The 19,407-nt window shown below is 39.4% G+C and overlaps 1 protein-coding gene across 1 annotated transcript in view; it reads left to right on the top strand.

Moving 5' to 3' along the window:
- Window positions 1-19,407, top strand: part of Hmbs (porphobilinogen deaminase-like protein l(3)02640) — a 152,003-nt gene that overhangs the window by 75,202 nt on the left and 57,394 nt on the right. The window contains exon 5 of the mRNA XM_090381014.1: window positions 13,276-13,353. Coding sequence (XP_090237140.1) covers window positions 13,276-13,353 — 78 coding nt within the window. The remainder of the gene's footprint in view (window positions 1-13,275; window positions 13,354-19,407) is intronic.

Here is a 19,407-nt window from a genome sequence, read left to right as displayed (position 1 = left end):
AAAGGAGTTCGAAAAGGAGACACAATATGTCCGAAGCTGTTTACTGCTGCCCTTGAGGAAGCTTTCAGATTAGACTGGTCTCAGAAAGTAGTCAATGTGAACGGAGAGTAGTAGTAGTAGTGGCACTTGATGCAAGAAAGCAAGTGTAGGAGCTTATGCAGCATCAGCCAAAAAAAAAAAAAAAAATCACACCATACCCTCCAATTGCCTGTCCAGTTCCTGCTTAAATTTATTTAACCTATCAACTTCCACAACGACAGATGGAAGTTTGTTCCAGCAATTAACCACCCGCTGGCTAAAGGCAAATTTCCGCACATCTATTCTACATCTACCCTTTCTTAATTTGAACTTATGTCCCCGTAGGTTCGTATTCTGAACAAGTGGGAGGATCCCATCAGAATTCAGCGTGCTCAACCCATTCAAGGCCTTATAGACCTCAATCAGATCACCGCGCAGGTGCCTAGTCTCCAGCCACTGCAATTTGCAGAACTTAAGCCTCTCTTGGTAAGAGGATCCCTTCATTCCCCTCACCAATCGTGTTGCTCTTCTCTGTACACGCTCAAGCAAATCTACATCCTTCCTAAAATGAGGCCTCCAGACCTGTACGCAGTACTCAAGGCGTGGCCTGACCATTGCCTTATACAGAGGGACAATCACCTCCTTTTCCCTGCTAGCAAAATTCCTATATATCATTGACAAAACCCCATGACCTGCCCTAGCAGCCTGTCTACATTGCTCAGAAAACTTCATATCTGACTGCACAATTACTCCCAGGTCTTTTTCATTTTCTACCACCTTAAGTGTAGTACCACACAGTTGGTACGTTTCTCTGGGGTTACTTCTACCCATATGCAGTACTTTGCATTTGTCAAGGTTAAACTTCAGTTGCCACTTCTTAGCCCATCTGCCCAAATTATCTAGATCCTGTTGCAGTAGCACACTGCCATTACTGTCATTAACAACCCTGCCAACCTTCGTGTCATCTGCAAACTTCGACATTAAGCCTGATATACCTTCATCAATATCATTGATAAATATACAAAACAACAGTGGACCCAACACCGAACCTAGTGGGACTCCACTAATAACATTAGTCCACGAAGAGCAGCACCCATTGATTACCACCCTCTGTCTTCTCCCACTTAACCATCCTTTTATCCATTGTAGCAACTTACCCTTAATACCATTCTGCTCCAATTTGTACAGTAGTCTTCCATGCGCAACAGTGTCAAAAGCTTTCCTGAAATCCAAGTATATGATATCAAAATTATTTTTTGCATCCAGTTCCTTTGTGACCACATCATAATAACCAATCAAATTTGTCAGACAAGACTTTCCCTTAACAAACCCATGCTGTGTCTGAATTATTGCTGCAGTCTTGTCTAGATGATCCTGCAATGCATCTTTAACCAGTGACTCCATTATTTTACCCGGAACAGAAGTTAAACTAACTGGTCTGTAATTATTCGTGTCACCCTTCGAACCTCCTTTGTGAATTGGGGATACATTTGCACATCTCCAGTCCGTGGGAACCTCCCCTGAATCCAAGGATGCTCTCATAATTATGGCAAAGGGTTTGCTTAGTTGCTTTGCAGCCTCCTTTAATATAACTGGATAGATCCCATCCGCCCCAGGTGCCTTTCTTATGTTTAACTTCAACAATTTCTCCTCCACTTTGTTCTCAGTTATTACAAAATCATTAAGCACACTGCTACAATTTGATAACCTTCTTCCATTTTCAAACTGTAATGATTCCTCACGTGTGAATGTAGATGCAAAATACTCATTCAGTTTGTTTGCTATCTGAGCAGGATCATCAACAGTCGAACCATCGATGTCAAGTGGACCAATCATATTCAGCCCCTTCCTTTTAGAGTTTATATAAGTAAAGAAATCCTTGCTGTTTTTCTTAGCACCTTTTGCCAAAGATTTCTTGTAATCCGCCTTTGCCTGCCGAACCTCCTTTGTGACCTGATTACAGACTAGCTTATATCTGCTACAGGCTTCTGCGTCGCCTGATAATTTATATGCATCCCATGCATTTTTCTTCTCTGTCACGAGTCTCATTAGTTCATTTGATAACCATTTAGGCCTAAACCTTGAACAATATTTCTTCATCGGTATGAAAAGTCTAGTAGCTTCCACGATTAATTCCTTGAATGCTTCCCACTTAGAATTTACTGTTTGTAACATCGTCAGTCGATCCCACTGTACAGAATTTAAAAACTGTCTGAGACCACTGTACTCCCCTTTACGGAAGCAAAAACCCTTTCCTTTACCCCTGACGGAAGTTACCTCTTTGAGTAAATCCCACTTCAGCACACTGATCACTGCCACCTAGTGGTTCCTTTATCTGCAAATTCTTAATACACGAATGATCACTGCTGATAACCAGATCAAGAGTATTACTTTCTCTGGTTGCCTCTCGAACATGCTGCTGCAGAAAACAATCATCCAATAAATCCACAAAAGTCTGACTAGTGTGTGAGTGACCAACCCACAAGTTCCAGTCAATATCTGGGAAGTTAAAATCCTCCATTATAAGACATTCTGATTTACTGGCCCACTATTTCTCTGTACAATTGTTCATTGTACTCATTTGAGTCATTAGGCCTATAACACACTCCTACTCTTATTTTTGCTTTTGCAGTGCTTATGTCACACCAAACTGACTCAACAGTGCACTGTCCATCTATATCAACTGGATGAACTTCTTTTGATTTTATGTTTTTCTTAATTAACAGCATAACACCTCCTCCCTTTCTGTCCTGTCTATCCTTTCTGTACACATTGTACTCCCCAAATTCCAGTTTTGCATTCCTTATATCTTTGTGACACCACGTCTCTGCTATCCCAACAATATCCGCCTTTGATGTCTTGACCAACACTTCAAATTCGTGTCTGGGCAGAATTGCAGACACTTTCAAATTCAACCCTAATTCTCGGCTTTTTTTCAACAGTGACCTGTACTTGTTGAGTAATTCTGCCGGTCTCCTACTCTTAATATCATTAGTGCCAACGTGTACAACTATATCACCTTTTGTGCCCTTGAAAGATGATATCCACTCTACAACGTCATCAACCTTTGCCCCTGGCAGACATACCCTGGTCCTGTTCCACCTATCCTTTTTACATAGCATGTTCCCCGTTTCCCTGACAATAGAGTCACCAACAACTAATAGTTCCTGTGGGACCAGCGCATTCTGCCTTGGGGGTTGCCGCTGTGTTGCGTGATGACCAAGTGCAAGCTCTGGCGTTGATGTGGGCAGCTGAGAGCTTGATGGGCCCCTCAATTTACCTAAACCATTTATGATTTGCAGATGACACTGTGCTCATAAGCCATGATCCCAAAGAATTAGAGGAAAATCTTAATCAGTTATGCACAGCTAGTAAGGATTTTGGACTAAAGATGAATATGGCTAAAACAAAAGTCTTTCATTTCTTTCACCAATTCCAAAATTTCCTATAGTTCCCCTTTCTGCACTGTTTTGTCTTTTTCCAACCTTAGCATTGAAGTCTCCCATAAAAACTTACAAAATCACTACCAAAACTTAAAAAATAAGCTAATGAATGTCACTAAGCACATTTATTAACAAATTTATATAAATCTATTTATATAACATAAATGTTAATTAATCAAAAGTACAATGAAATGTGTAAGAAAAACCTATTGTTTGCACATTTTAGACTTAGTGAGCTAAGTCTACATTTTCTCATTTAATTTGTTCATATTAAGTTTTATTCAGAAAAATTCTATTGACTTCATTATGGTTAATAGGTACAGAATGAAGATTAGGAAAGAAGAATATATTTTTCTCAAATATTTATCCATCCCATGTGCAGTCTGTCCAGCTTCAAAATATAGTTTAACTATGTATTATCTTCAGAAATGGCTAAAATCTCACTCATTCACTTTTTTTTTTCTTTTTTTTTCCGAAAACTGTGTATAGTTTGCAGTCATGTATATTCCAAATATTAAAACTTGCAAATTTTAAAAAATTCTCCAATTTTTTTTTCTGTAGTCATAAAGGCTGTTATCATAAAAATAAAATAAATTTCTATGATGGCAGTTTTTTTTATTACATAAAAATAAATTCATAATTCTAGGTTTTTGTTCTGAAATAACTGAGGTGATATTTAAGTACTAGACTAAGCATTAATAACAAGAAATGCAAATTATCCTACATCACTAAGAAAAAAATAATTTATAATATCTTCAATTTTCTTTTTTGTTAATGTAAGAGTAATTTTTATTACTTCTTATTATTGCTTAATAGGTTGGTAGACTTTATGTTCAAAACATCTTGACTTCAAAAGCTTTATAATATAGCTACATATGAATATTTTCTTGTTTTGTTTCTTTTTTTGGTTAACTCTGAATGGAAGAAAATTTTTTTTCCCCTTTCCATACAGTTAGTGACTGCATTACATAAGCACATTTCACCAGTACTGGGGAATTATTCAGACCTCATAGTTGCAATATAATTACCAAATAAATGCAACTATTACAATAATATAAATTCTTTCATGAATAGCTATTCTTAGTGATAAAAAGCAAGACATAAAAATCTTGGGATTATTTGTTTTTTTGCAGCTGCTGAAAGAAAAAAATATAATCCCCCCACCCCAACCAAATAATCCTTCCATGTTATGATGACAGTTGATCAATTCCGTCACGAATGCCAACTTCTATACATAGGAAAAGTGAAATGCATTTTGAAGAGGATATATCAAGTCCATTTGGATTGTATGCATGAAAGTTAAAGTCCCCCATGATTCACTATTCTGATTTGTCGACTCTGTTTGTCTGTATAGTTGCTAATTGCACAAACAGGTTGCAGATTATCTTGTGTGATGGCAGCTTGCTTAGTAGGAGAATATTTCTTGATTTTCAGGCCAATTTCTTTCTACACCTTCATGCACTAAGAATTTGCAGATAAAGGAATCATTGTGTGACAGTGATCAGTGTACTGATGTGGGATTAATTTAACGATATAATTAGCATCAGGAGTAAAGGAAAGGGTTTTTGCTTCCGTAAAGGTGACTACAGTGGTCTCAGACAGTTTTTAAATTCTGTACAGTGGGATCAACCGATGATACCAACAGCAAATTCTAAGTGGAAAGCATTCAAGGAATTAATCGTGGAAGCTACTAAAAGTTTCATACCTATTATGAAACAGGCAACACAGAAGCCTATGGCAGATATAAGCTAGTCTGTAATCAAGTCACAAAGGAGGTTAGGCAGATTACAAGAAATTTTTGGCAAAGGATGCTAAGAAAAACAGTAAGGATTTCTTTACTTATATAAACTCTAAGAGGAAGGGGATGAATCTGATTGGTTCACTTGATATTGATGGTTTGACTGTAATGATCCTGCTCAGATGGCAAACAAACTAAATGAGTATTTTGCATCTACATTCACATGGAGGAATTATTAAGGATTTATGAGGCGTTATTAAGGATTGAAAATGCCAGAAGGTTATCAAATTGTAGCAGGGTGCTTAATGATTTTGTAATAACTGAGAGCAAAGTGGAGGAGAAATTGTTTAAGCTAAACATAAGAAAGGCACTTGGAGTTGATGGGATCTACCCAGTTATATTAAAGGAGGTGGCAAAGGAAGTAAGTAAACCCTTAGCCATAATTATGAGTGCATCCTTGGACATGGGAGGTCCCCACGGACTGGAGATGTGCAAATATATCCCCAATTCACAAAGGGGAATTGAAGGGTGACTTGAGTAATAACAGATCAGTTAGTTTAACTTCTGTTCTGGGTAAAATAATGGAGTCACTGGTTAAAGATGCATTGCAGGATCATCGAGACAAGACTGCAGCAATAATTCAGACACAGCATGGGTTTGTTAAAGGGAAGTCTTGTCTCACAAATTTGATTGAATATTATGATGTGGTTACAAAGGAACTGGATGCAAAAAATAATTTTGATATTCATATACTTGGATTTCAGGAAAGCTTTTGACACTTGTGTATGGAAGAATAATGTACAAATTGGAGCAGAATGGTATTAAGGGTAAGTTGCTATAATGGATAAAAGGATGCTTGAGTGGGAGAAGAGAGGGTGGTAATCATTGGGTGCTGCTCTTCGTGGACTAATGTTATTAGTGGAGTCCCACAGGGTTCGGTGTGGGTCCACTGTTGTTTTGTATATTTATCAATGATATTGATGGTTTATCAGGCTAAGTGTCGAAGTTTGCAGATGATACAAAGGTTGGCAGGGTTGTTAATGACAGTGATGGCAGTGTGCTGCTGCAACAGGATATAGAAAGTTTGGGAAGATGGGCTGAGAAGTGGCAACTGAAGTTTAATATTGACAAATGCAAAGTACTGCATATGGGTAGCAGTAACCAAAGAGAAACTGTACAAACTGTGTGGTACTACACTTAAGGTGGTAGAAAATGAAAAACACCTGGGATTAATTGTGTAGTGAGATATGAAGTTTTCATAGCAATGCAGACAGGCTGCCAGGGCATATCATGGTGTTTTGTCATTGATATACAGGAATTTTCTAGCAGGGAAAAGGAGGCAATTGTCTCTCTGTATAAGGCAATGGTCAGGCCATGCCTTAAATACTGTGTACAGGTCTGGAGGCCTCATTTTAGGAAGGATGTAGATTTGCTTGAGCATGTACAGAGAAGGGCGGCAAGATTGGTGAGGGGAATGAAGGGATCCTCTTACGAAGAGAGGCTTAAGATCTGCAAATTGCAGCGGCTGGAGACTAGGCACCTGCGAGGTGATCTGATTGAGGTGTATATGGCCTTGAATGGGTTGAGCATGCTGAATTCTGATGGGATTCTTCCACTTGTTCAAATTACGAACCTAAGGGGGCATAAATTCAAATTGAGGAAAGACAGATGTAGAATAGATGTGCAGAAATTTGCCTTTAGCCAGCGGGTGGTTAATTGCTGGAACAAACTTCCATCTGTTGTTGTGGAAGTTGATAGGTTAAATTAATTTAATGTGGAATTGGACAAATATTTAGAGGGAATGGTTGTGTGAATTTTTTTTTTTTTTTTGACTAATGCTGCATAAGCTCATATGCTTGCTTTTTTGCATCATATGCCACTATTACTACTGCTACTACACCATATGTTAGAGAGGCAGCAAGAAAAAGCTATATTCTTGATCTGGTTAACAGTGATTCATCATTATGTATTAAGAATTTTCAGGTAAAGGAACCATTGCATTGTAATGATCATATGGGATTTATTCAGTAAAATAACTACTGTCAAGAGTAAAGTGAAGTGATTTTGTTTTTGCTAAAGTGATTATAATGGGTTCAGGCAATTTTTTAAACTACTTTTCAGTCAGCCCAACTGATGATGTTAAAAAATGCAAATGCCAAATAGGAAAGTGTTCAGGGAGAAGTGTTCATCATAGAAGCTACTAATCATTTTAAACTGACTAAGAAATATTGTTCCAGTTTAGACCAAAATGGATGTCAAATGAACTAATGAGTTTAGTGCAGAAAAGATAAATGCATGGGATGATTAAAATTGTCAGGGGACACCAAACCTGCTAGTACAGGAGGTTCCCCGGTAACTGGGTGTTTATTATCAGAGTCTCCACAGTTATGAGGTTGGAAATAATACATAAAAAAAAAAGATGTATAATATCGGTGTAGATACGCCATAGTTATCTCTTAAGAAACTATGATGGTAGTGTGGGAGGAATCATTTGCTCTGTATTTCGTATTGTGCTCTTCCTTCACAATGAGTTGCCATGGTATTGCTTTACCTCGAATAAGTAAGTCTTCACTAATAGAGAAGACTATTGTTACTTATTCTCAGTAGGCGCCTCTGTAGCCAGGTGGGCAGGAGCGGCAGTGCGTAGCACACGCTTCTTGATTAGACCGGGGTTTGAGCCCGTGACCACCAAATACAGAGGATGCGGAAAGGTCAGGGAATGACCACCGTATATCCCCGGAGCAGTATGGCCTTAGTTGCTAATGTTCCTAAAAACCAAATAACTTATTCTCAGTGAGTACCTCCACCCAGACGGCACCATTTCAAAGCTATTGGCCTATCATCGGTGAGTGGGCAGGTACCCTAGTATTGCCCAATTATCCTTGGATAACGAGGACCCCTGTATAAGTTAGTCTGCAATCAAGTTGCTCATTGGGTTAGGCATGCTACATCAGATTATCAGAATTCTTTGGCTGAGAGCGTAAAGGAAAGTATCAAGGACTTCTTTGTTGAGGAATACAATAACTTCTGATGATCCTGTGCAAGTTGCCGATTAAACTAAAAACAAACTACATTGCATCTACATTCACACATGACGTTTTTAAGAGATGGCGGGGGAGGGATATTGTCTAATACTTGGAAGTTAGGTAATTTGAATTTTGATAACTAAAAGGAAACTAGAAGAAAAATCGTTACAGCTAAAAGTGAACAAGGCACCTCATCCTAATGAAAAATATGCACTTATATTAAAAGAAGCAGCAAAAAAGGTAGTCAAACCTTTTGTAGTAGTAATGGAAAATGATGCAAGAAAGCAAGCTTATATAACATCAGCCAAAAAAAAAAAAAAAAAAAAAAAAATTGTCCATCTGTACCCACCAAGAATTTTAGTTCCCTTGAATTTATTCACTCCATCTGCTTCCACAACAACAGATTATTTTTGCTGCTCTTATATTATTTCTCTCTGATTGGGGGTTCCACCTCGTGACTGGTATTGCTACCAAGGGTGGTTGTTGTTATGTCTGATGTTACTGTTGGTCGAGGAACTGTCTGACAATCCTACAGGATTGCGACTTTCTGGATTTCCTTGTTGTAGTTCACTGGGAGACCTATTGCTGCTAGGCTGTTATGTAGGGTCTTTAGCACCATGCCTGTGGTTGACACTATGATTGGGATGGTCGTTACTTGTTGCATATGCCACATCTCTTTGATCTCCTATCTTAGGTTCGTGTACTTCCTGATTTTTTTCCCCATGGGTTTTCTGCAGGTTGCCAGTGTTGGGTACCGCTATGTCAATCAGATAGGTAGCCTTTTCCTTCTTGTCCACAAGGGTTATGCCCAGTCTGTTGTGCGGGATTGTCCTATCCGTTATTATGGCGCGGGTCCCAGTACAGCTTGTGGGTTGGGGTCTCTAGCTGCCTGGGGTTTGTACTTGTAGTATGGTATGCTTTCTTTGATCAACTGGTATTTCCTTGCTAGCTTCTGATATATTATTCTGGCTACCTGGTCGTGTCTATGAGTGTACTCAGTCTGGGCGATCACCTTGCATCCCAGTGATGTGCTGGATCGTTTCTGAGGCCAGTTGTCATCGTCGACATGTCATCTAACACTCCAGGCTCCTTGGCGATGTATTTTCTATAGTTCCTGGTGTTGATTACCTGGTCTTGGATGGCGAGTATGAATCCTTCAGTCTTGGGGAAGAGTGTCCTGCTCATGAGCCATGCATTGGAAGCAATTTTATCTATGTGACCCTGATGGAAATCATTCAGTGTCTGCCATGGAGTGTCTTCTCTGCCTATCTTTCTAGCTATGTTTGTACCACCTGGTTGGGGGGGCTCCTCGCTTAGGTTCCATATACCGCTTGTCTATCTTCCTTATGGCTTGGTGAAGTGCTGCTGTGTGTTTCTAGAAGTAATCCTTCAGGTTAACTATCGCTGTTTTCTGTTGCTCAATGAGGCCTATCAGGCCCCTTCCTCCTTCTTCCCGAGCAATTGTCAGTCTCTCCACGGCAGCTCTCGGGTGGTGTTGGCGGCTCTTGGTCATCATTGTCCTTATCTTTCTCATGATATTCTCCAGCTCGGTGTTAGTCCACTCTGTGACCCCAAAGGAGTATGTTAGCACTGGGACTGCATGGGTGTTTATGGCTTTAACTGTGTTCCCTCCATTCAGCTTTGCTTTCAGCAGGCTTCTGAGTCTCTGATATTTTTTGGTCAGGCAGGCCTAAATTTCCTTGTGCTGAGCCTGCATCATCCCCAAGTATTTGTAGGCCTCTCCCTCTGCTATGGCTTCGATCTCTTTACCATTCTGCAGCTGGTAGTTTCGGTTGACTAATTTTCACTGATGCAATCCACGGGTCTTGCATTTGTCTAGACCAGGAGTGGCCAACTTAATTTGTGATGTGATCTACTTTTTTCTCTCAAAATGTGCCGCGATCTACCATCTCAAAAATTTCATTGCACAAGATGCACAAATCGAGGGATGACTGTATATTTAAAATTCGTCGTGATCGACTGCAATTAAATCCACGATAGACTTGTTGGCCATCCCTGGTCTAGACCAAATTCCATCCTTATATCCTTGCTGAATTCTTCGGTGATCTGGAGTAGTTGCTGAAGGTGCTTCTCGGTTCCTGTGTAGAGCTTGATGTCATCCATATACATCAGGTGGGTGAGGGTGTACAGGTTCTTCCTTCCTTCTTTGAGGTTATATCCGTATTTGCTGCTGTTGAACATGGTAGATAGTGGGTTAAGTGCTAGACAGAACTACAATGGGCTCAGGGCATCTCCCTGAAAGATTCCTCTCCTGATGGGGAGAGGAATCTCCATTTCGCCATCGTTTCTCCTAGGAAGTTTGTCACTATCGGATTGACTTTAGATTTTCAGCGCCTCTATTAGCCAGCTATGAGGCACAGAGTTGAAGGCCTTGCGGTAATCGATGTAGGCTGTGTACGTGTTGTGTCGCTTCTTGTATGCTTGCTCCATAACCACAGCATCTATGGTTAATTGCTCTTTGCATCCTGCTGTTTATTTTCCTCTTGGAGCTCTCTTTGTATCGGCATAGTCTCTTGCTGAGTGCAAGGAGGTTCTGCTTCAATGTGTCCAAGTACTCTCCTATTCTCTTTTTTTTTTCTTTCTCTCATGTTTGCACTGTTTTTTTCCTCATGTTTTTCTCTCATGTTTGCACAGAAGACTTCTGCTGAAGTCTTCTTTCCCAAGCTGGTGGTTCCTTCTGTTTTCAGTTCTTCTGCTGCTGGTCTCTCGCTTTTCTTCCATTAATCTTACACGGCTGTGTGGACAGCCTCCAGTGTTGCACTATTGCTGTCGATGTAATGTGGTATTATGTACCGATTCAGGTGGTCTGTGACTTGCCACAAGGTTCTATTTGGCCTCTGCTTCGGTATCACATTAGTCTTTGTGGGGTCCGTCGAATTCTGTTAGGGCTTTCTTCCACTTGTCCTCTATTCTGGATATCATGACCTTGTCTGTTTCCACTGCAGCTGCTGCGGTTTGTATTTCCTCTTGTTCTTCTGCCTCTGGTTTGGCGGTGGTATGTTCTTCCTCCTCTGGTTCCATATTCTTTATCCTTTGTAGTTGATCGCTCACGTCCTGCTTGATTTTTTTTCCAAGATTGCAGGGGCTGTTAGGTTCTTTGTGACGATGGTCCTTCTCTGGTCTGCTATTCGCTGTTCAGTGACCTGAATATCCGGGAATCGTTCCAGCATCTCAGTTCCTCCTTGGTATGTAGTCTCGCCCTGTAAGTTGTGATGTTAGTCTCCAGCTTCGTTATTTCGTAGTATGCTTGCATGATGTACGTATTCATTTCGATGCTCCACATCATGCATTGGTGTTTTCTCCCTTCCTGGGTGGTCACTAACGCAGTTGTGCAGGAAGAACTTCCAGTTGGTGGGGCTGGATGGTCTTGCCCTTCTTTTGTGGTAGCCATACAGGGGACAGCGTTACCCACTCCACTGTTTTCCTCAGGAGACCATCTCTGATTTTTCGAACCAACCCCTCTGCCTAAGGCCTGAACGCGAGTGACTTTATCCTGCACCACACTCGATGCAGTATGATTAATATTTCTCTGTGACATCATCCATTATTGGAGGTATTATTATTAGCTACCTGGTGCAAGGAAACCTGAGGCTTTTGCTGTACCAGGAAATAACACACAAAAAAAAAAAAAAAATTCTCAATTTATCGAGAGAGAGAAGGGAATCGCCAAGAAAGAGAAGAATGATGATATCCAGCTTTGGACCACGAGTGTGCCAAGCCCATACTCACCAGATGTGAGCCCCTGGGATAATGGAAGCCTATTCCAACAATCAGTCACCTGCTGGCTGAAGGCAAACTTCTGCACATCTGTCCTGCAACCATCCTTCCTCAACTTGAATTTATGCCCCTTTGTGTTTAGTCTCAGCAAGTGGAAGAATAACTTTAACATTCTTTATCCTTTGTAGTTGATCGCTCACATCCTGCAGATTTCCTTGCGGGTGCCTATTCTCAAGAAGCTGCAATTTGCAGAACTGAAGCCTTTTTGTTTTGTTCCCTTCACCAATCTTGTTTCTCTTCTCTGCACCCATTCAAACAGATCTACATTCTTCCCAAAGTGAGGCCTCCTTGAGAACTGTATACAGCTCCAGACCTGTATACAGTTCTCAAGATGTGGCCTAACCATGGCAAAGGGGTAATCACCTCCTTATGGCATTGCCTGGAGAAATTTGGTGGTTCTCCTCTCAGAAAATCTTCAGCCACTGTTGAAGAGAGGCATTCTCACCCATTGCCACTGCATACATCCGTACTATGTGGGCTTAAAAGGGTAGATCTCCTGAATATTATGTACCTGTCAGACCTGCTGTGTGCAGCTGCCAGGATGATGATTGCACATAGTCGTGTCATAGGTGAAAATCCCATACCCATTGAGGGTACAAGTGTGGTCATGTATGAGACCAAATGCCCAAATTGTGGGGGGTGCTATGTTGGTGAGACAAAAGGCAGATTCAGAGTTTGTATGGGAGAGCATATTAATGCAATAAAGACTGCAGACTATGGTAAATCTTGCTGTGGCTGAACATTTCTGAGAGGAGAACCATCAAATTTCTCCAGGCAATGCCATCATAGTTGATCATTTTCAGAGATATTGGAACCACAAATGGCTTGAGAGCTTGCAGATTTGTTCTTTAGAACATAATTAATAGGGACATCCCCTCTTTGAAACCATAATACTTGGATGGGATGAACGGTTCCACTTGGCATGCTCCTGAGCCATTTCCGGTTCCCATGCACATGTGGAGGATAATGTTCATGCTCCTACGATAACACTTGCTGCGAGTAGTGATCCTGCAGTTATTTAAGGATGTATCTGGCATTTTATCACTTTTAATTGTACAATCAGTATATTTATTTTTACAAACTTCTATCCAGTCTTATATCATTATTTTAATAAAGTTTCAGTTATAGACAGTTGGTGAGTTGCATTTCAGTTAATAAGTCATTAATTTTAGAAACAAAATGGAACTAGCTATAGAATGAAAAACAATTCAAAGTATACTGTACTTTGTACATTTCTTACTTATTTTTATAGAAGGGAAAATCCATATGATGCGGTGGTCCTTCACTCGAAACATCAACACAAAAACTTGGCATCACTTCCTCCTGAAAGGTATGGTGTGAATCTTTTATAAGTACCGTATTGAAAGTAATTGAAATCATGTTAACCTGGCAGTGGTGGCACTCCTGGTCCTCCTCTCTCTCTCTCTCTCTCTCTCTCTCTCATGCACACACTTGGTAGTGCGAGGCTTTATAGCCCACCTATTCCTTTTATTTCTCAAAAAATATTTTTTTAATATCTGCTTGACTTTTTACTGATGGATTATAATACTTTTTAAAGTTTTTTTTTTTTTTTAAATGAGAAATTCAAAAAATTTAAAGTTTTTTAAAAAATTGGAACTTTTATTGGGGGTGGGGAAATACAAAATGTAATATATAAACATGAAGCTGTTATTCACTTCCGTTTTTCAGGTTCATAAACTATTAAAAGTGTGAAAATTCAAACAGATGCAGGCATATGTTTTGCTAATTTCATTTAGTAATGTTAACCAACATCATTTCCAAATCTACTTAAGTCAGCTTTGTGTATATTTAGGAGATTAGACAGAGCAAGTGCTGCTAATCTCACACTGGTGAATAACATGAAACAGATATTTTCTCAGGTAGGACTAAGGCCACTGCTTCCAGATTAATATTAATGAACTTTTAAGTTCTGAAATTGGTATCTCACAAGTTAGTTATCCCAGTCAATTGCTTCTTCTATAGGTATGTTCAGGTATATTTAAAATTAAAAAATTTTAGCTATGAGTGTTAAGGATAAAAAATATTTAATTACACCGAAACAATGTAGTGAACATTACTACACTTAGAAAATACTACTGAGCAAATTTGTTTGTATTGTATTAGAATGTTTTATCATAAAATAAAATTGTATAAACCATTTTTTGGATATACTTTTTTTATTCTTCACTAAAAGTGATGAAAAATATTAGTGTGAATTAAAGGAACATGCTCTTTACACACATTCAAAGCAGATTTTTTTTAACTATTACAATTGCTTGTATGGGTACATTCAATTATATTTATATCTTAATTAAGATCTGTAATTAAAAAATTACATGAATTAAATTTGGCTAAGTATGTTAGATTTAAAAAATGTTTAATTACAGCGAACATTAACATTTTTATAAAATACCACTACACTTGGAAAATACAACTGAGCAAAATCAGAGTGTACAAAAAAAGGTAGTAATCATGAACATGAAAGGTTACCAGAATCTACAGCTCTACTCTCAAGGAGAAGACGAAACATACACACTATAAAAACAAATTGAGTTCTCTGCAGGACTATGATAGAAGAAGCTATGTTGTTACTTGAAACAATTGCAACAAATTAATATTACAATTAGGATTGTACATGTTAAGATACAATTTTGTTACATCAGTAGCAAGATAGTCCAATATTTAAAACTATTATTAAATTAGAAAAACAAAGCAACACTCCCTCAGCAAGTGAAAATGCACAATTCCCTGCTCAAAGAGGCATACATCCACCATAGCACGAGTGCCACTTTCATAAAAAGAATTAAATAGGTAATTAGACAGATCAGAAAACTGCTAGTTTGGGGAGATACTAGACTAATAGTTTATTGGCAGCCATAAGCAGAAGTGAAAGTGAATCTTGTACTGCTTTTCTTGAGATAGGCAACCTGAAAAACAAGTATGGTAGATTACAGGGTGCTGCCAGAGGTCCTTGGAAAAGCAATATATGGTTTGTGTTAGAGATAAGAACAGCAAAAATTGATGTACATGTTTGGGTATTAATTCTAGGAGCATAATAAATAAATTTGCTGAATTCGAAATATTGTCTACTTTCAATTACCTATGATGGCAGTAACAAAACTAATAGTAACAGTATTCACCAGAGCCATGCCGAGCTATTTTAGTACCTGAGGCAAGAAAGAAAAATTGTGCCCTCTCCTAAAATATAAAAAAATAATTTTTAATAAAAAAAAGACTGAAAAAAAAAATTTAATTTAAAAAAAAAAAAAAAAATGCTCCACGTCCTGATGGTATTTCTCCACTTGTTCTCAGAAACCTGTGCTCCTGAACTTACTCCTGTTCTTTGCCGCCTTTTCTCACTTTCTGATTCCAAAAGTGTTTTTCCTTCTGCTTGGAAATTTGCTTATATCCAGCCAGTTCCTAAAAAGGGTGACAAATCCCTCCCATCCAATTATTGTCCTATTGCAATTAGCATTAGTAGAGGCATATGATGCAAGAAAGCAAGCTTATTCAGCATCAGCCAAAAAAAAAAAAAAAAAAACACACACCACTTCCATTTCACCCCTCCGTTCGTTCGAAATAACTGTCCAGTTGAGCTTTAAATTTGTTTATGCTATCAACTTCAACAACAAGTGATGGAAGTCGGTTCCACCAACCAACCACCCGCTGGCCAAAGGCAAATTTCCGCACATCTATCCGACATCCGTCCTTCCTCAGTTTGAATTTATGCCCTCTCAGGTGATTATTCTGAGCTAGAGGAAGAATCCCATTGGCATTGAGCATGCTCAAACCATTCAAAGCCTTATACACCTCTATCAGATCACTTCGCCGGTGCCTAGTCTCCAGACTCTGTAATTTGCAAAACTTAAGCCTTTCTTCGTAAGAGCAACCCTTTGTTCCATTCACTAATCTTGTTGCCCTTCTCTGTATCCGTTCCAGCAGCTCTACATCCTTCTTGAAATGAGGCCTCCAGACCTGTATACAGTACTCAAGATGTGGCCTAACCATTGCCTTATACAAGGGAATAATCATCTCCCTTATCCCTGCTAGAAAAATTCCTGTATATCATTGACAAGACACCATGAGCTACTCTTGCAGCTCGTCTGCACTGCTCAGAGAACTTCATATCTGCCTGCACAATTACCCCCAGGTCCTTTTCATTCTCCACCACTGTCAGTGTAGTACCGCAGAGTTGATACGTTGCTCTGGGGTTACTGTTTCCCATATGTAGTACTTTACATTTGTCAATGTTAAACTTCATTTGCCACCTCTCAGCCCATCTGTTCAACCTTTCCAGATCCTGTTGCAGCAGCATAGCGTCAGTAGTGTCCTTAACAACCCTGCCAACCTTTGTATCATCTGCAAACTTGGATATTAAACTTGATATCCCATCATCAATATCATTCATAAACACCGAAAACAACAACGGACCCAACACTGAACCCTGAGGAACTCCACTAATAACATTAGTCCACGTTGAGCGGTGTCCATTGATTACCACTCTCTGTCTTCTGCCACTCAACCATCCCCTTATCCATAGCAGCAATTTGCCTCCAATGCCACACTGCTCCAATTTGTGCAGCAGTCTTCCATGTGCAACAGTATCAAAAGCCTTTCTAAGATCCAAATATATAATATCAAATTCCTTCTACTCTTTCTAAAGTAATGGAGAAATCAATTAACTGCCAACTCTTAAACTATCTAGAAACCTTCTGTCTGATGAATGATCACCAGTATGGATTCTGTCAGTGTCAAACCATTGGTGATATTCTGGCTTATGTTACCCATTTATGGACAAATTCAATGGAAATGTTTGGTGAAACACAAGCAGTTGCTCTTGACATCTCAGAGGCTTTCAATCGTGTTTGGCATAAAGGTCTTCTGAACAGGCTTCCATTCTTATGGTTTTCCAATTGTTTTTTGTAATTGGTTATCCAGTTTTTTCTCTGATCGCTCACTGATTGTGATGGTAGATTAGTCTGTCTTCTAACTTCTTCACTAATGCTGGTTTTTTCCCCCACTCTTTTCCTTTTGTATATTAATGACCTTCTTCCATTACCTGGAAATCCTATCCATAGTTTTGCCGATGATAGCACATTGCATTCCACTTTCCATTTTGAGAAACCTTGCCCTGCTCAATCAGATTCAAATTCTCGAATGTCCACTACCAATTTCTTAAATGCCAATCTCCAGGAATATTCCAGTGGGGCAAAGACAACTTAGTTGATTTCAACCTTTCTAAAACTCAGTCTTGTCTTATATCTTGCAAAAAGGATTCTTCTGCTCCCATGTTTATCTTTGGTGACACTCCAATTTCTGGGCAAAATGATATACACAGCTCTCTTGGCACCAGCACATTACAAATATTGCTTTCTCTGCATCTAAAAAAACTTGATTTTCTCTTTCGTTCTCAGCGTTACTTTTCTTCCAAACAGCGGTTCACTCTGTGCAAATCTGCCCTACCATGGAATATTATTCCCACATCTGGGGCGGTGCCCCCAAAACCTCTCTCAGCTTTCTAGATTCAATTCAGAAGAGTGAGGTTACGTTAATTAATGACTCCTCTCTAGCAGAGTCACTCCACTCACTTCTCATAGACATACTGTTTCTGCTGCATGCCTTTTCTACAGATACTTCCATGGCCACTGTTCTTCTGAATTGGCTTCTATAATTCCTGCTCTCTCTCTTTCAAAACAGTCTGAACATGTCCTGCCACCAGCCAACATCCATTTACTGTCCAACTTCAAACCCACAGAACCAACTTTTCATCTTCCTTGTTTATTCATTCAACTGCTATTTTCTGGAACAACCTTCTTTCATACGTATTTCCTAAAAATTAGTCCACAGAAGTTAGTCTAATGTCAACAAATATCTTCTTTCATCTTCTCAACCTCCAACCCAAGCATGGCACTGAGTACTATAGGTTCTAATACCTCTTGTTTGAGGTTTTCTTAAAAAAAGTGTTAGGTGGGTCGGAAAGCTGCTAGCGTGGGGAGATGCACAGACTAAAAGGTTAACAGTGGCTGCAGGCAGAGGCCAAAGTTATTCTTTGCACTGCTTCTATTAGAATGAGCAGCAGCCTAGAAAGCAAGGTACTAAAGATTTCCAGGACTACTTGGAGTCATAGCGGAACAAGTAAATACATGGGCTGTGTTAGGGTGGCTAGGAGTAGGAACAGGTGCATGTACACTAGTGCTAGGAGTATAGTTAATAAATTTGATGAGCTCGAAGTGATTGTGAAGACATCAAAGGCTGATATTGTTGGCATATCAGAGACATGGTGTCACACAGGTATAGGCACTGCAGAGTTGGAATTTGGGGAGTACAATGTGTACAGGAAGGATAGCAGGACAGAACGGAGGAGGGGTTATGCTATTAGTTAAGAAACACAAAATCTAAGGAAGTGCATCCAGTTGATGTTGGTGGACAATGCAGTGTTGAGTCTGGTATGAAATAAGCACTGGGAAAAGAAAAATGAGTAGGTGTGAGTTATAGGCCTAATGAATCTGATGAGTATAATGAGCAATTGTGCAGAGAAATAGTGGGCCAGTAAATGAGAATATTATATAATGGGAGATTTTAACATTCCAGATATTGACGGGAATTTGTGAGTTGGTCACTCGCACACTAGCAAGACTTTTGTGGATTTATTGGATGACTGTTTTCTGAAGCAACATGTTCAAGAGACAACCAGAGGGAGTGATAGTCTTGATCTAATTTTTCAGCAGTGATATTCTTTCATTAAGAATTTGCCAATAAAGGAACCACAGGGTGACAGTGATCACAATGTACTGATGTGGGAATAACTTGGGATTCTTCCTCTAGCTCAGAATAATCATCTGAGAGGGCATATTTTCAAATTGAGAAAAGACAGATATAGGATAGACGTGCGGAAATTTGCCTTTAGCCAGCGGGTGGTTGGTTGGTGGAACAGACTTCCATCCGTTGTAGTGGAGGTTGATAGCCTAAATAAGTTTAAGGGTCAGCTGGACAGGTATTTTGAATGAACAGAGGGGTGAAGTGGAAGTGGGTTTTTTTTTTTTTTTTTTTTGGCTGATGCTGCATAAGCTTGCTTTCTTGTATCAAATGCCTCTACTAATGCTAATCTTCTCCCATTCAATCATCCCTTTATCCATAGCAGCAGTTTGCCTCCAATGCCACATTGCTCCAATTTGTACAGCAGTCTTACATGTGCAACAGTATCAAAAGCCTTTCTAAGATCCAAATATATGATATCAAAGTTATTCCCTGCATCCAGTTCCTTTGTGACCACATCATAGTATCCAATAAAATTGGTTAGGCAAGACTTTCCCCTTAACAAAACCATGCTGTGTCCGAGCTGTAACTGAAGTCTTGTCTAGATGATCCTGAAGTGCTTCTTTAA

This window comes from Mastigoproctus giganteus, chromosome 9, assembly GCF_048544385.1.
Source record: "Mastigoproctus giganteus isolate SK-2022 chromosome 9, ASM4854438v1, whole genome shotgun sequence".
Lineage (NCBI taxonomy): Eukaryota > Metazoa > Arthropoda > Arachnida > Uropygi > Thelyphonidae > Mastigoproctus > Mastigoproctus giganteus.
Note: the sequence above shows the minus strand (reverse complement) of the source record. Positions and strands in the feature narration are given on the sequence as shown.